At 41.6% G+C, this 16,341-nt stretch overlaps 1 protein-coding gene across 23 annotated transcripts in view; it reads left to right on the top strand.

The window, feature by feature from the left end:
• The window catches only part of LOC135502141 (butyrophilin subfamily 1 member A1-like), a 58,370-nt gene that overhangs the window by 24,956 nt on the left and 17,073 nt on the right, over positions 1 to 16,341 (top strand). For 6 of the 23 annotated variants that reach the window (XM_064794747.1, XM_064794745.1, XM_064794751.1 and 3 more), the window contains one exon: positions 8,383 to 8,400. The exons of 7 other annotated variants lie outside the window; for them this stretch is intronic. In XM_064794747.1, the coding sequence (XP_064650817.1) occupies positions 8,383 to 8,400 (18 nt within the window). Of the gene's footprint in view, positions 1 to 5,635; positions 5,684 to 8,382; positions 8,401 to 9,600; positions 9,637 to 10,794; positions 10,831 to 14,177; positions 14,807 to 16,341 lie in introns of those variants that run through there. 10 more of the 23 variants (XM_064794741.1, XM_064794738.1, XM_064794735.1 and 7 more) reach the window with 9 other exon arrangements.

Genomic DNA, 16,341 nt, shown 5'->3' with positions numbered 1-16,341 from the left:
TAATAGGTTGATATGTTTTTGTTCTGAATACCAAGCATAGAACACATTAGCTGAGATCCAAGAGGGAGACCTTAAGTGGCCGTTGGAGATACTCATTTAACATGCTTAACATGATAGGAATGTGTAAGGCTCTTGATGTTGGCTGTGGCTTTCAATGAAAAAGAAGGAAGGTATCCTCCCAATCCACTTGATTCTGGCAGTGCGTGTCCGCCTCAGTTGTGATAATCTTCAGGCTCAGATTCGAGGTGATGTGGTTGTAATCTGTGTCATCTGGCTAATGGGAGAATGAAACAGCTGCTAGGCTTCCGACTCGAGTTGGAAGCAAGCCGATTACGTCTTACGATTGCAGCTAGTTGAGTACGAAATACAGTGGTAAACATTTGTCAAGTAGGTTCTGCCAAGGAACGAGCAAGAAAGGTTGATGGGGAACTGGACAGATGCAGGGTTTCCTACTTCAGTTGGAAATGAGGTTTGTCCCAAATGGCTCCATACAAGCTCAGTCAGTGGAATATGAGGCAAAGTGGTCAGTCCACATCATCAGGCAAATTCTCCTATTAACTATTTATCTCGGCCTTGTCTTCAAATTACGGCATGTAGCAAATTGGCCACTTATTAGGCTTTCTCAACAATGTGCCAGTTCAGTGAGATTTCCAGTACCATAAAAGACCCGAATATGTGGGCACAGTGAATTCTGGCAATTCAGATCTATCAGCAAGGTTGGCCCAGCTTCATCCACCGACTTGCTGGCGATCAAGTTGGGAACTACCACCCCACTTCTGAAGGGTATTGGCCAACGTTGATGCACTTTGTGATGCTTTTGCTTGGTTCAGTTTCATCGCTGACCTCATAATCCGCGTCAAAGTCAGGCGTACCCTCAGATGGTCATAGATGGAATACGCCTTGAGGGCAGGCAGCTTTCACGAGTCTCTCACATAGAGTGTGGGGAGTTTCTTTGATGTCCTGATACATTTTTGGTCCAGTTAGAGTGGCTGACCTCATGATTAGCTTCAAAGCCATCTTGGTACTCCCAAATGGTTCAAGATGGCCACACCTCTAGGTAGTCTGGCTGTAAGCTTAAAAGGCATCAAATCATTTGAGATGGACCGCACCTCTGGGGAAGGTAGTCAGTAATGTAAGTGATGTTATTAGACTTGATTAGAGCCACCCAAGGGTTCGGCAGGCTTGTCTGACATCTATCTCAAAGGATAATGTTTATCATGGAGAATTTATTGGCGATATATGCGGCATTCTCTGATCGTCATTCTTGAGATTGACTTTATCATAGCCAAAGAAGAGAGGCATGTCCACAATTTGACTAGACTTGGCTGTTTCTGTTGGGGTGGGGAGGTCATGAGATTGTTTTCCGAATAACAACACCAGCGCCGAGTCATAATTTCTGAAGTCTGGCACTGACTCCGAGAGAAATTGTGAGGCCGAGGGCAAATCTTCTCACAAATGTGATTTAGAAGTTTTGAGAAAGAAAGTGGATGGTCTTGTCTCGTTTGATTCTCATAAGGAGGCAAGCAGGTGATTTTTGAATGGAGGAAATTGGACCCATTATTTGAGGCAACTAAAGTGAGCCATCTAGACGTCTGATCACAGCCAAGTATGTGTCCCAAGACATCGGGACGAATGATGAGGAAAAGTATTGCTCTACCTCTGCTCCAGCGTACAATCAATATTGATATGATGACCCACCTATTTGATGATGTGATGTGTTTGGACCTGACCAGACGTACTTGTGACCCCTGAGCCGAAAGCTATCTTTACAGCACTTGACTCCAGTAGCGTAGATTGAAAAATTGCCGATATTATGAGATGTTTAGTTCACACCATGTGGACACTCTCTTTAGATGTGAGATGTAAATAGCCAGTCAGCTTCTACGTATCAAGCAGTTCTGCGCAAGCAAGATATTAAGTAAATTCAGAACTGTGGATGATATGAAATGCTAGTGTAAGGTTCACCATCACATCTACTGCAAACTTCCAGTTGGGAATCAGAATTTTGGAAACGTAAAATTTTTCAGTTGAAAGTCGATGATACCATTTGATTCTGATATGTGATTTGATCTAGTTTCATTTACCACTGCAGGGCTTGATTGCAGAATCCCTGGCAAATGCTTCAAGGGGAGGTTTTAGTTAGGGTTTAATAGCCATATAACCTTATGGTCGTAAAAAATCAGTGCTTTGGTACAAAGAACTATCATTAGTATCAACAGTCTGGGAAGAAGAAATAATGGATTGTGGTGCAGTATCATAATCCAGAGTACCAGCGAATACTCCCTGGAGTCCTTAAACTTGTTCCTAATTTGTCTTCAACATCCCATCTACGTCTTAATCAGGAGAAGAAATCTTAATGATCGTTCCCTCGCCGTATGAGCAATGACAATGCCCCGGCCCGCTCAGGACGTATGGTTGCCTGGCAACTAATACGTAAACTGAATTAACCATTCTTCTGGCGGGTGGCTTCCTATTATTCAAGCGATGAAATTGCAGACTCCACCTAATCATTTGACGGAGCGTGTGTGGGAATATTCCTGATTCGGAGGCAAAGATGGCAGTGTATCGACCAAACGCTTTGTTTTGTCTTGACATCTTATGTTAATACTTGACTTACGACTTGCTGCAGGAGATTCAAGGCAGGTCTCTTTGTCGACCTGCCATACTAGGTCTCGTTGTCGACCTGCCAAACTAGGTCTCGTTGTCGACCTGTCATACTAGGTCTCTTTGTCGACATGCCATACTAGGTCTCATTGTCGACCTGCCATACTAGGTCTCTTTGTCGACATGCCATACTAGGTCTCTTTGTCAACCTGCCATACTAGGTCTCTTTGTCAACCTGCCATACTAGGTCTCTTTGCCAACCTGCCATACTAGGTCTCTTTGTCAAACTGCCATACTAGGTCTCTTTGTCGAACTGCCATACTAGGTCTCTTTGTCGACCTGCCATACTAGGTCTCTTTGTCAACCTGCCATACCAGGTCTCTTTGTCAACCTGCCATACTAGGTCTCTTTGTCTAATCTGCCATACTAGGTCTTTTTGTCTAATCTGCCATACCAGGTCTCTTTGTCTAATCTGCCATACTAGGTCTCTTTGTCGACCTGCCATACTAGGTCTCTTTGTCAACCTGCCATACTAGGTCTCTTTGTCAACCTGCCATACTCTGCCCAGGTGTAGAACTGGTACAGGTCAGAATGCTCAGGTTGTAGAGACCCAAGAGCAGCTCCTCTTTCTACCCAAAGATTTCAGGAAAGATCTGTGTTGCCCAGGATGTTTTCTACGCTTTCATCTTTCCACCAGGAATTCGGGTCCCGTGGATGACATGCATATTGTAATTGAGCCAATAAAATCATGCTAATGGACCAGCATAATATTGCATCTAGTACAGTTTGGCATATTGATGAAGGGTGGACTGTATGTGTGGCATGCATGCACAATAACAGGCCTGGCCAAGTTCAAAGTACATATTGGCAGTAATTGCATTCTTTCGATATCGCAATCTTGGTACATACAAAAAAGAATGTTGTGTGAAGTTGTATGTCTGGTAATCAGGACTTCCAAACCAGCAATCACCAACATGAAAATTCCTTTCAGAACAGTTTCACTTTCATCAATATCTGGGAAAGCTGAGATATTTCTTTCTCACTCAGCTAGTTTTACGTTGACGATTCGTACGACTCTTGACAATTGTAAGCATAAGACTTGAGATCACAGGGCCATCGGTACTGTAGACTCTCCTTCGTGCAACAAGAAATGTTGCTATAAGGCTGACGTTACATAGGCCTCATTCGTTCACTTCCCACATGTCACGTTCCAGCTTTACTTAACGTTCCTCGGTGAATGCACGGCCTTGTGGCATGCATTCAGTGAGGAACGAACGCATTAAGGGGAACGTGACATGTGGGAAGTGAACGAATGAGGCCTATGTAACGTCAGCCTTAGAGGTTGTACGTGGGGTAGGACCTTCATGTACGCTGTTTTCAACTGTCTCCATAGCAAAACCCAATCCATTTCCAATATTGATTGCCAATAAACCGATGGTAAATGATTGATTTGGGCTCCATTCAACAATACAAAGTGTGTATGATTTGTGAGTTTACACATTATAGATTTCGTTTAATTTCTGCTACAAAACACCGCTACACATAAGTCATCTTCTAATTGGAGCTAACAAGTGGGTCATTTTGGTCTTGGAGCAGGGGTGCTTCAGAATGTTCAGATTTGTAATTATATCCCCCATTAAAATTTAAAAATCTTACTCACTGAATTCAAGGATCTTTATGGCCCAATTTGTGCTATATTCACTTGACAAATGGCTCTCATTTAGAAAACAATCACGTACGAGCCTTTAAAAATGAGATATTCGCACCAATTTGCGAATATAATTAAACTCAATCAATTCTCGATTCCGATCCCCCTAATCAATTATCCCCAGACAATGAGACATACACAATTGACTTCGCCATTTATGAGCAATTTGAAATATTTCCGACTTCAAGGTGCAGATTGGTTGGCCGGTTCAACAGTGTGTATGTTTTGGGCCCAAGGTCATCGTCATGTTGTTCAGTATTCACTTCGATAAGTTTCGAATTTCCTGCAGTTCTGTTTGGAAATAATGTCCCATGCTGTGCACAACACCACATTCTAAAACAAAGTGCCACAGTTGCCATAGCCTTGGGCTCTGTTGGTCTGGTCAGACTGGTGTTGCAAATGCTATGTCATGTGAAAGCAGTGTGACATCATTTTCGTTGCAGTTCTGTTTAGAAAGCCTTGGGCTCTGTTGGTCTGGTCAGACTGGTGTTGCAAATGCTATGTCATTTGAAAGCAGTGTGACATTATTTTCGTTGCAGTTCTGTTTAGAAAGCCTTGGGCTCTGTTGGTCTGGTCAGACTGGTGTTGCAAGTGCTGTGTCATGTGAAAGCAGTGTGACATCATTTTCGTTGCAGTTCTGTTTAGAAAGCCTTGGGCTCTGTTGGTCTGGTCAGACTGGTATTGCAAGTGCTATGCCATTTGAAAGCAGTGTGACATCATTTTCGTTGCAGTTCTGTTTAGAAAGCCTTGGGCTCTGTTGGTCTGGTCAGACTGGTGTTGCAAATGCTCTGTCATGTGAAAGCAGTGTGACATTATTTTTTTGCGTTATGGCATATTCATAGGTTTCTGGCCCCAGACTGATCCAAATCTGGTGCTGTTAAAGTGATGTGGGACTGCTGTAACATAAACTTGTGACTCCACTGCCTTTTGTGACCCTGTTGGCTGTTACTGAGGAAAACGTCATCTCTGTATAATGAAACACTACATACTGTTTTACTGTATTACGGCGGTAGTCATGTTGACTCCGGGCTATGGCCATTCGACAATACCATACTCAATAGTTATTCACCTTATTACCTACATTGATTTATGTGTGTAACATATACTAGTAATTGATTTAACCCTTTCCGATGAAAAGTCATGAAGCTTGTCTGCATAATTATATTGATTTGGTGTGAGTCAATGACAGTTGATTATTTCTGTTCTTATTTGTAACATTTCATCAACATTGATTACGGAAATTTGTACAATGTATTCCCAGGCGTCAGGGAAAATAACGACAATCTTCTTTTATTAAGCCGTACTCTCCTTTCTTCCTACTAGGGCCCCCTGGTGGCATAGTTCCAAAAGACGGAGGGTCTACGTCCAAAGGTATGACCTATGACCCCCAGCCAAGTTTATCTGTCTTTTTGTTTCGTTTTTCTTTTGGCCTTTTTCCAGAGTAATGGTGGATGTGGTTGACGTTGTCGTCGTTGCTGTTATATAAACATTTTGGATCCGTTTGTGAAGCTATATGACCAAATATCTATTAAAAAAAAAAAAAAAAAAAAAAAAATTACAAATTCAAATTTTACAAATTCAAAAAAGCTAAAAGTTTGAATCAATTTAAGACTGCAGTATGGTGAAAACAGTCAGCTTGCTGTGAAATTTCTGATGATATTCTCCATAACAATTGAAAATGTGACATGTGTGGTTTGAGAACCCTGAGATAAAATGCTCTGTACGTGTTTCTGCATGGTTTATTTCTTTCACAAGTGGATGTATTTGGTTTTATCCTTATCTGTTGTTTTGGCACAAATGAACTTCTTCACCTCCTGATGCACTAAAAAACACATTATTATCTTAATGGAACTCTTAAATATGCTCTTCGGTTCGTAACAAATTATGCTTAGAATTTCTGTCAAAACATGTTTTATTTTAATCAAGAGTTATTTTTCCTGTCACATGAATACTTAAAATGTAACTTGACCTGCTCTCAATAAATTTACATCAATATAAAATGAAATCTTGAAGTCAGGTGGTGATGTCTGGTCTAGTACACAGAATTGATCGTCACAAAAAAGTCTAGGATATTGAACTTGTGCCAAAAGGTCAAGGACATAGAAATTGTCCCATAAGGTCAAGGACATAGAAAAAGTCTGATTGGGTCAAGGACATAGAAATTGTCCCAAAAGGTCAAGGGCATAGAAATTGTGCCAAAAGGTAAAGGAAATAGAAATTGTCCCAAAAAGTATGTAAAATTGTCAAAACATATAATAACATGACCATGGGTCGGAAAGTTTTTGATAAGTGCAATTTGATGGTACAAAAATCGATTGAATTCCAAGGTAGTCAAAATCAGAAAATCTATTGGTGCATGTTTCAAATTTCCGTTTGAGAAAGCACTTTTCAAATCACTTAAGCTTTTGAAAACTCGCCTGGATTGGCAATGAACGGTTGGCTTTTTTTGCAAATTTTTTAAGAACAAAGCTTTGCTGATTGCTTCTTGGATGGACAGCTCGCCTTGCAAAAGTCATTTTTATATAAAATGAGATTGTGTTTCAGGAAAGATATTTATGAATCCACTACAATTATCATTTTTTGCTGCATAAAATGTAGCACATACTCTGGGAAAGGTTGAAACGGGGACGGAACGTCACATACATCTAGTTAGGAAACACCGGATGCTTGGAGCATTAATCTCAGGCAGTCACATACCTGCTAATATTTAGATGATACAGCTTCATGTGCTTTGTACATTTCACATTTGTGTTTTTAACACCTCAGTTAGTATTAGTCTGAATAAAAGTCAATCTATGAGATTACTGACGTGTTTGTCTTAAAGAAAATCCTTTGTCCAGGTTTAGTCAGCTTTTCAAGCACAATCACATCTGAGTGAGGCCAAGCTTTTGACCCTAACATGCACCTCAAGGTTGCAAGCCTTCTGAAGTGAAAAAGAGAAGTGTCTTTGATTGAGTGCTCCTCGATCACACGAAATCTGGTGAAATTACGATGTCTCAAATCTTCATTTTGTGTATCATTCTTGTCCACATTTTCTTACACTTTTGACTAAGATTTTCACCTTTTAGTTTTTCCTCCAACTTGGCCGTCAGTAGTCACCTTGCTCAGCCTCATCGCAACAGTAGTTGCACTTTAGATACACTGATGTGAAATAGTATAGGAGATGTATAGAATATTTTCGCACAGTATGAATAGTCCATGTCGATAAATAAGTTACGTTGATACACAGTATCCTGTTTACGTGTTTAGAATAGGCTCTAAAGTTCAGTCTGAATGTCAATTAGCTCTGGTGTTAATATATTGCTGACATTGTAATGAATAATTTCAGAAACTGAGAAGAGTTTCTTGATTATCAAACAACTGTCCCTCTACTTAATTTTCCTCAATCTCCAAGCAGGCGGAATGATATTATCTCTCTGCCAACACAGATTTCCATTATACCATGATGTTCAAGATGTGTCACAGGCATGTGATGGTATCAGAATCAACTATTTAATTAGCAATCGATCAGTCACCTTAAAACCAACTGAACAAATGCATAGCAACTGGACATAAAAGGATTGTGTGCAGGGTTATAAGTCGAGTGAAAAATTAAATCTCGGCTGATCGATCGCTATGATTCTGGTATCTTCACCCACTTGTGTCTTCTCCACAAATTGTGGTGTAGCGGACCAAAAATGGTGTCCTGTGTTGGCAATCATGTAACGGAGTACAAATGTGACCCCGCACATCAATCCAGGGATTAAGTCGCATTTTGGCCATATTGAGTTTAACATCTCTTTAAATCCCTTAGGCTTCAAGCTTCATTCTGGTACCACCCAAACTTCATTATCTTATTTGGTTACAAAGTTATGACTGTTTGAAAAACGGCATTTCAACATATTTCTCTATTAATTCCATTGCTTTTATCCTTGTTTTCTCAATACTTTCCAATGCGACTTAATCCCTGGTTTGATGTGTGGGGTCACAAATGTAACGGCGTAGCTATGCGACTGTGCAGTAGTCGATGTTGTGACGTGATTCTCACGGCGTATCCATTGATATTCATGTTGTTGTTTGTGTCCTTCCAGATCTAAATCCTGAACTAGGTAAACAATTATCGCATATTCTTTTTTGGTGCTTACAAATCTAAAACACGTAACTCTCTTTATCCCACACTTTCCCCAACCCTGAATGATGTACCATACTGTTTTCTTTCTTCTAAAACTCGCCAGGGGGATTCTCTCTGTGTCGCGAGTGTTTAGTTTCTTTGTGTTGATGTCAGGATGTTGACATCTTTGCAGATTACTGTTATTGATGTCATCCGCTTGCCGCTGATCATCACAAAAAAATGGCGGATATTAATCTTACAGAACTTGCTTGGCATCAACTTGAAAGAAATCTGTCCATGGGTCAGTTTAATGTGATACAGATATTTATTCTTTAACTGTGTGATGAGTTGATTTGAATTTCACACCTCATTTGGTGAAGGACGCCAATCGCATAAACTGTTGCACATTATTTCACAGAGCAAATAAAATTGTAACTTTCTAACATCACAAAGATTTCATAGAAACATCATGGGTAAATTCTGGCAAGTTGTGGCTGATGTACCTGGATAAAATCTCCTTGATTAGGCTGATTTAGTCAGGGATGTCACCAATGAGCTGAAATGCTGATGCCCTCATAGTGAGGCCCGGAACTTGCTTGGATAATGGCCCTAATAGCAGACATGGCCTATTCTGGGTTAAATATTCAGCAATTTTGGTTTGCAACCATAGAAACCAGTTCCTAAAGCACATGGCGAAGATGTTGTAAGCGTGTGGGTCAGAACATGCTATCTCAGAGCTATACCAGTTGCCATGTCCGCTGCTAGAATTCACAGCCCGAAGTGTATTTGTATTTTGAGGCAAGTTCAAGTTACAAGTATCTGCCGGTCATCTAAGTGCCGAGTCCCTGAGGTTGGTTTCGAGGGAGCTGTATGTGCAGGGAATCAATCAAGGGGCTCAACACTCAGGATGACAAGATGCTCGGAACTTGGACTTACCACATGATGCTTGGGGTTCAGGATACCAATTCTCCTGGTGATCAGACATGTTGATGGAATCATAATATCTTTCTTTTAAGACTATTATTCTCAATCCTACCTCATCCCGTCGCCCGAAATTGTTCCCAATTCCCAATGTTTAGGTGAAAGGTGCATTTTGTTTGTTTATTAGTGGTGATGGGGACCATAATGTCCGTATTTTAAAAGCTTGTCGCTTTTGCTGGGCGGTGATTTTATATGCTTATGTTTCTTTTGTCGAAAGGGCCTTCAACGCTTCGAGGTCCCTCAGCAGACGGTGGTAAAACTCGTTCCTCACTTCATAGTACACAGATTGCTGAGAAACTATGCTTGTAGTTTCTATCAAGTTTAAAGCTGAACTGCATCAGAAAACAATCTTACAGAACATTAAAGCTGAAATATTCTTCAATCTGGTGAGCATTAGAAATGTGTCATCCTATATAGCGGTATAAATGTTTGATATTCTGCAGTTCTGCTTTAAATTTCATGAAAATTTTTAGATTGAAATGTGCATTTAGAAAGACAGTAAGAAAGAACGACCAGATGTTCGAACTATCCTTATATTCCCTATCCCTCGACTATACTCATTCTGACAGCTCGGTCAGCCAAGTTCCATGGCCAGCTTCTTTTCGACACCAGCTCCATGTGCATGAACTACTTCCTTCCCTTGTCCTTGACAGGACACCTTCCACTTGCTCTTCACTGGAGGCAAGAGTTAGTCTCAAGCCTTCACTTCTCAAATTTCCAGTTCGATATCTAAGTTTACCATTTGCGGGATGTTTACAAGGTTCGCGTTGACTGCTGCATAAACTTAGACTCCCCTTTCTTCTTTAGGACCTGTCATAATGTATGCAATGGTAACAACAACCATGAGCCCTGATACGACCGAATTCATTGAAAATGTAGAATTCTTTGAGTCTGAAAGTGAAACCGCTGAAGTCTCTGCGGAGTCCTCTACAACTAGTACTAGTGCACCCTCTATCACCAGTGACCATTACTCTATCAAGTTACGAAAATCTATCGATGACGGTATAGTGTGCAACTTCCTTGCTCTTTCCAAATTAGGTTTAAATATTCATGATTACGAAGTTCTTGTTACTTTTTGAATGTTCAAAATGCCAAACTTTGCTGGAATTTTAAAATAGCCATTTATATTTTCAAACTGTTCTATTTTTTGGCTTAAACGGACTAACGTTTTTCATTGCAAACGTTTCAGACTTCACTAACATGTTTTTGTGTGAGTTATTTCTGTATGAGAGTGTGCTTCTATGCCAGTAAAGAAAAATGAAGATGGTTTAAATCGAATTCAATTCTCATGGGAAAACTTATAAAAAGTCCAACTTGTGTCAAGTTATAACAAGTTTGATTCTTCACAGAAATGGTTAAGTTCAGTTCAGTTCAGAAAAAAGTTAAACTATTCTTCCCATTTCAATTAAAGCAGACGCAGGATATAAAACTAAATCGTACCCAAGAGGTGACTTTTCTCTCTCCATCACTAAAGAGCTCACTATCGTCTCTATCCTGTTTTGTACGGCACTTGTTGTAAAATCTTCAGAGTCAACAACCTATCTTTTCAAAGTTTACAATTTTTGTCAAAATTCATGTATTTAGTTTAAGTGCAATATTACCTGTGTAGTCTCCGATGAACTCTTTCTTATTTCTGCCGTGTCGAGTCTGTGGCATTTAGTGGCGAATGCATGTCTGTATAGTGTGATGTTTTCTGGGTTTATTTGGTCGTGATGTCCGGAAGTTCTTGCCATAAGGAAGGGACCTTTGATAAAATGCTGTCGATGAAGCAGTGAGTGAAGTACCATTTCAGGGCTGTGCAGAGTTTGTATTGAGAACGCCAACAGATTTCCCTATCAACAGTAATGGTGCAAGCGACGCAAACAGAGAAAAAAACATTTGTAAAAAACATGATGCAGCACAGCAACAAGAAATATGCTGACGTCTTTTATTACCAGGAAAAGGAGACTGTCAATCGGAATACTTTTTTCTACCGGAAGATTTCATTTCATTTGTTCAATAAAAATCATCTCTCACCCATCGTCGCAATTTTTTCTCACAACAGCCCCCACTACGCCAGCTCCCTCATCTTCAAACCTAACTCCTCTGCTTACAACTCCAACAACCACAATAGGTGGTGCTAACATAAACGTCACCGAGAATTACCCCAACACCACCTTGCCTCCTCAACCCGAAACTGGTGCTAGTGTATCTGATACAAAAGATACAAATATTGACAGTAGTAAGTTTTTTCAACAAGAGTGAAAGGTGTGTGGTTTCTGACAAACCCCTTGGAAAAGTAATGGACTCGTCCTTCATCATATGTATGTGTGATAAAGAGCAGTTCCATATATTTTCTAAGGGGTGATGGATTCCTGTCTGTTGATTTCATTTGGCAATACTTGCCATCCTCACTGCACTTCTGTAAGGCACTGCCTAAAGGCTTTGATAAAAAGTCTCCTGTGGCCTGGATAAGTTGCCAAATTTCCCCCAAAAAGTGTTCCAAATTCTTTAGTTGAGTCTAAAATTTGCTTAGAAATAAGTATTAGGCACCGAATTTGGTTGAAGGGGTTAACGTTTGTTATGATCTACATGGCTTCTCAGATCAAAGCGAGTATTGACAAGTACTCCAACCACCCATGGAGTTTCATGCCAATTACTCCAGAAACCTTTCTAAAATTTAGATTTGTTCTCTTAAAAAATTACCCGGTTGCCATGGCAATGATTTTCTTGCTAATTAGGGCCAATCCTTCTAATTCTGCATGGAGGGATGTCACTTTGCATGGCTTCAGGCTGTTAGGAGGATCATCTGTAGCCACACGGGAGGTGTGGTTGTAACAAATGTTCACACCCATGATGAGACTGAGAGAGTCACCTCTGTCAGAAGACAAGGGTGTGTGGATGATTGTTGTAGTGAAATTTCAAAACTATTTATTTGCCGAGTACTGTATCCTGGTGAATGGGCTGGTTTACGTGATTTTTTTCTGCAGTGTTGTGAATTAGGCGTGCTGTCGTGCACTATTATTTTTATTTCAAGATTTTCCTTCATGCACAAAATTAAAAAATATTCGATATCTTTGAGTGAGTGTTGTAGTGAATGTTGTAAACTGTTTTGATGACATGGTAAATGTTCATGAAAAAGGGCTTAGAGGTGGATAAATTTTACCTATAGACACCATCGTCAAGTTTGTACGCTGCAAAAACTAAGCGTCAAACTACAATGTATGCTCTTCATTTGAGTAGTGAAGTTCCTGGAAATAGCTAGTCCAAAAAGCGAGCAGTTTATAGTGACGTATAACCACTTAGTTTAAATCAAGATCGTCGAGAAAGGCTTGTATAGTACCCCCAGGTAAATGGCACGGCTTAACCCGCCGGCCATGAGGGAATTCCTTTATGGCCCAGTGGTTGGCACGTTGGCCCCAGAGTGGAAGTTAAGCAACGTTGAGCGCGGTCAACCTTTGGATCGGTGACCGGCGCGTATAATACATCTGGCGACCTTCCCAGGACGATGTGAGCTCTGGATTTGTAGTTCGGTACTGAGACGCATGAAGCGCTAAGTAGGATCGCGGACGATCCATCTCTGTCCGAAGGGGGGAATGATGTATAGTACCCCCAGGTATATGGCACGGCTTAACCCGCCGGCCATGAGGGAATTCCTTTATGGCCCAGTGGTTGGCGCGTTGGCCCCAGAGTGGAAGTTAAGCAACGTTGAGCGCGGTCAACCTTTGGATCGGTGACCGGCGCGTATAATACAAGGCTTGTGTCTCAGTCGACAACCCAAAGATATCTCGTTGAGCACTTGATATTCTCCACGCCTTTCTCTAAAGCACCCTCGACTGTTTATCTAATTTCACCAACAATAGGTCTAAATTGTCGCTCGTTAGCTAAAATGATAAGGTAGTGATTACTTGGAGTCTAATACGTCTCATGTGCTAATTTGGGGCAATTTGAAAATAATGATGGCATAATGTTATTCGATTTCCAAACTGATTTATAACGAATCAGGCCCTTTTAAATTGACCACGTATTTTAAATGGAGGAGCGTTGGCAAATGTATGGCAGGTTTAGGTATTCTTGAGTTGAAACGATATCAAAGCGTGGGAGTGAGTAGAGTTTCATTGCACTTCTGGAATGATATTGCATGTTCGTTTAACAAATGGCCTACTCAAGAAAAGTGTGATTTTTGACTTTCTTTAAAACTTCTCGAACCACCGGAAGGAACTAGGCTGTGCATTGGCACACCTTCCTGCCCTCCCTCCACCCAAACTCGAAAAGTGGAAGATGATTAGTTGACATTTGTATGTTTTCTGGAATGAAGCCAGCCATAGAATGGCTCTCTCTCCTAACAAACTCAAACGTGCATGTGCCGATGAAAAGCGATGGAGGAGGTCACCTTTGAAAACTGGATAGTTCACTTATTTTACTCACCAAGTATTCACTTGGTTATTTTTGCTGACTAGAGTGCTCCAAGAAATCAGACATGTTTTAAGCCCACAGAATTTATTCCATATCAACTCACAGATGCTTCATTTGGTTAATCCCATTTGTTATTCGTGCAATTTCGTTTTGAGGCAGCGGTTAGTCATGATTGAATTAAAAATTTGATGTGTGAGTGTGATGATGTGGATTGAAATGCTGAGCGCGATTGGATTAATAAAAAGACTGTTTTCAAAGCTTGAGTCTTGAGTAGAGCTTGGTTTGTGGTGTGTGTGGTCTTGTAATATTTGTAGAGAAGGTGCCATAGTCTTCTAAAAACGATGTAAATATTGTGGATCAGTTGTTTGTCCATTTTGTACAGATTGCTCTCCGTTGCAGGAATGTTTCTGACCAAAGAAGTAAGAGCAGCAGATCTGGGAAGGTCACAGTAAGAACATCACAGATGTCTGATTAACCTCTCTTCACCGGTCCAGAAGACTCTCGTCATGAAGCTGAGCTAGCCCATTGCAAGAATGACAGCCAAGTGGTGCATTCGCAAACTGCTCTTGAGAAAGCCATTCATCGCCATAGCGAGAATTGTTGAGTTAACTTTGTCCCATGCGGTCACTGGCCAGTCGAAACACCACGGCAGCCAATTGGTCAATATTGATTCATTGGCATTGCTGGTTTCCCACATGGGGTTTCAAACTTGAATGTAGCCCATCAAAGAAGGCAGACCCTGTATTGAGATGCCACAGCTTGGGTTGCTCCATGCTGTGTTCCATCAGGATTAAACTGGAATGCATTCAGACAAAACGTGCTTTGATCTCTAGTTCATTTCTTCCTTGGATTTCCTCGAGCCACATCTGAAACTATGGAGAGGACTGTATCAAGTGATTTCATGACTGGAATGCAGGTTGCCAAGAGGACTGCCAGTTGTTACGTATGATCAACCTAAGTATGACCTTCTATACCAGCTCGGCCATGGCGAACCACTGATGACCAAGAAGACGTTCGACAGTTTTGCTGGCTGTCACATACCACCCTTGCTTTCACCCCTATTGCTTAATAATGGTAGCGACCATCGGCATATAGGCCTTGGTCGCGTTGGCCTCGCCCGTTTTTGGTCCCTGGTCTTTTGGCCGCATGGTAATTGGACATGCAAGAGCAGAGCAAGAACAGCCGTTTCATAATAAAACGCAGTAGAGAACAAAAGCCTTCGTTGAGTCGCCGCAGCCCTTGGTTGTGACACTGGCGCTAAAGTAGCAATGTCCCTCCGTGGCAAAAGACCTGCCAATCGTGATATGGCAAGATGGCTGTACTGTTACCCGCACTCGGACCTTTATAGGTACGTTTGGAGAGGTCAGCCCGAGCAAAATGACACTGATCGATCAGCATTGGGTCTCGTCACGTGCAATAATCGAAAACCATGCACTGGGATCAATAGCGGAGGCGACCGATGTTGTTGTGGCTAAAATAGATTTTGCAGTCTGTCATATGAGTGATTAATTGAGCTGGCATTAGCGGATGACGTCAAACCAGGCAGGCATGGTTGAGCAGATCCCTGTTGTCAAGTTATACGAGCATGCACCTACCTGCAGCCCTCACAGTGCGTTGAGGGTTACTAATCAAAGTTGAAGGAGAGCAGACTTGAATATAGCCTTGTGAGGAGCCTCCAGGAGCATGAGGAAATATGCTGACCACCCTGGGTTGACTGATCCCTCACAACAACGCATTGACAACTCAAAAACCGCAATTGAATCTGGATGTGACCAGTAATCAATGAACCGTCAGCCAATCGATGGCCTGGAGAATTATACGAGATTTTTCCTCGGCTGATGCAGCTAATGTGACAAGTATGGCTGTATAAACAGACTTCTGCAAAGGGTCCCACGATTGATCGATTGAGTTAGGATCATGGTGCAGATTACAGCGATGGGAATTTCGACCTTGGATGACTTGTTGCCCTGACCTTGGGCAAGGACGTGGGTGACTTGTTCACCTCAGAGACGTTCCTTCTTTCATTGAAACGACAGTGTGTCTGGAACGATCTTCACCATCTCAGCGATTGTACTCCTGGGTCCTTGGTCCTCTAGCTATTCTCAATACCAAACATACTGTGGTAGCTTGGCCTCGGCCAGGGTGACTTCTCCAGCTTTCGTGCGGGCTTCCTCGTATCCAAACCACCCCAAGGCTATTACTTTCTCATTGAATCACCACAAGTAGCCCAGTCTGCCTCTCAGCAGTGATTGCTTTTGCCCTCTTGAGGTATACAGCATTCCGTAGGGAAAAGACACACAGCGTGGAAATTCCTCCGCCTGCTATTCTGACTGGGGTTGGCAGCACACAATCCTTACTTCTTGTGGCGCAAAGCCATAGGACTTCATTGATCATGAGTGACACTGAGACATCCATAGTTCTCATGTAGTGAGATTATCTGAAACCTTCCACCATCTGACCACTCAGTGACCTCGGTGTTCATGTTGATTTGAATTCAATATCCTTTGATTCAACTCTAAGCACTTCTGAAGTGTCACTGCAGGTGTCAACACCATCAGCAGTG

Source organism: Lineus longissimus, chromosome 18 (assembly GCF_910592395.1).
Source record: "Lineus longissimus chromosome 18, tnLinLong1.2, whole genome shotgun sequence".
In the NCBI taxonomy this organism is placed as follows: Eukaryota; Metazoa; Nemertea; class Pilidiophora; order Heteronemertea; family Lineidae; genus Lineus; species Lineus longissimus.
The sequence above is the reverse complement of the archived record's forward strand: the minus strand, read 5'-3'. Positions and strand labels throughout refer to the sequence as shown.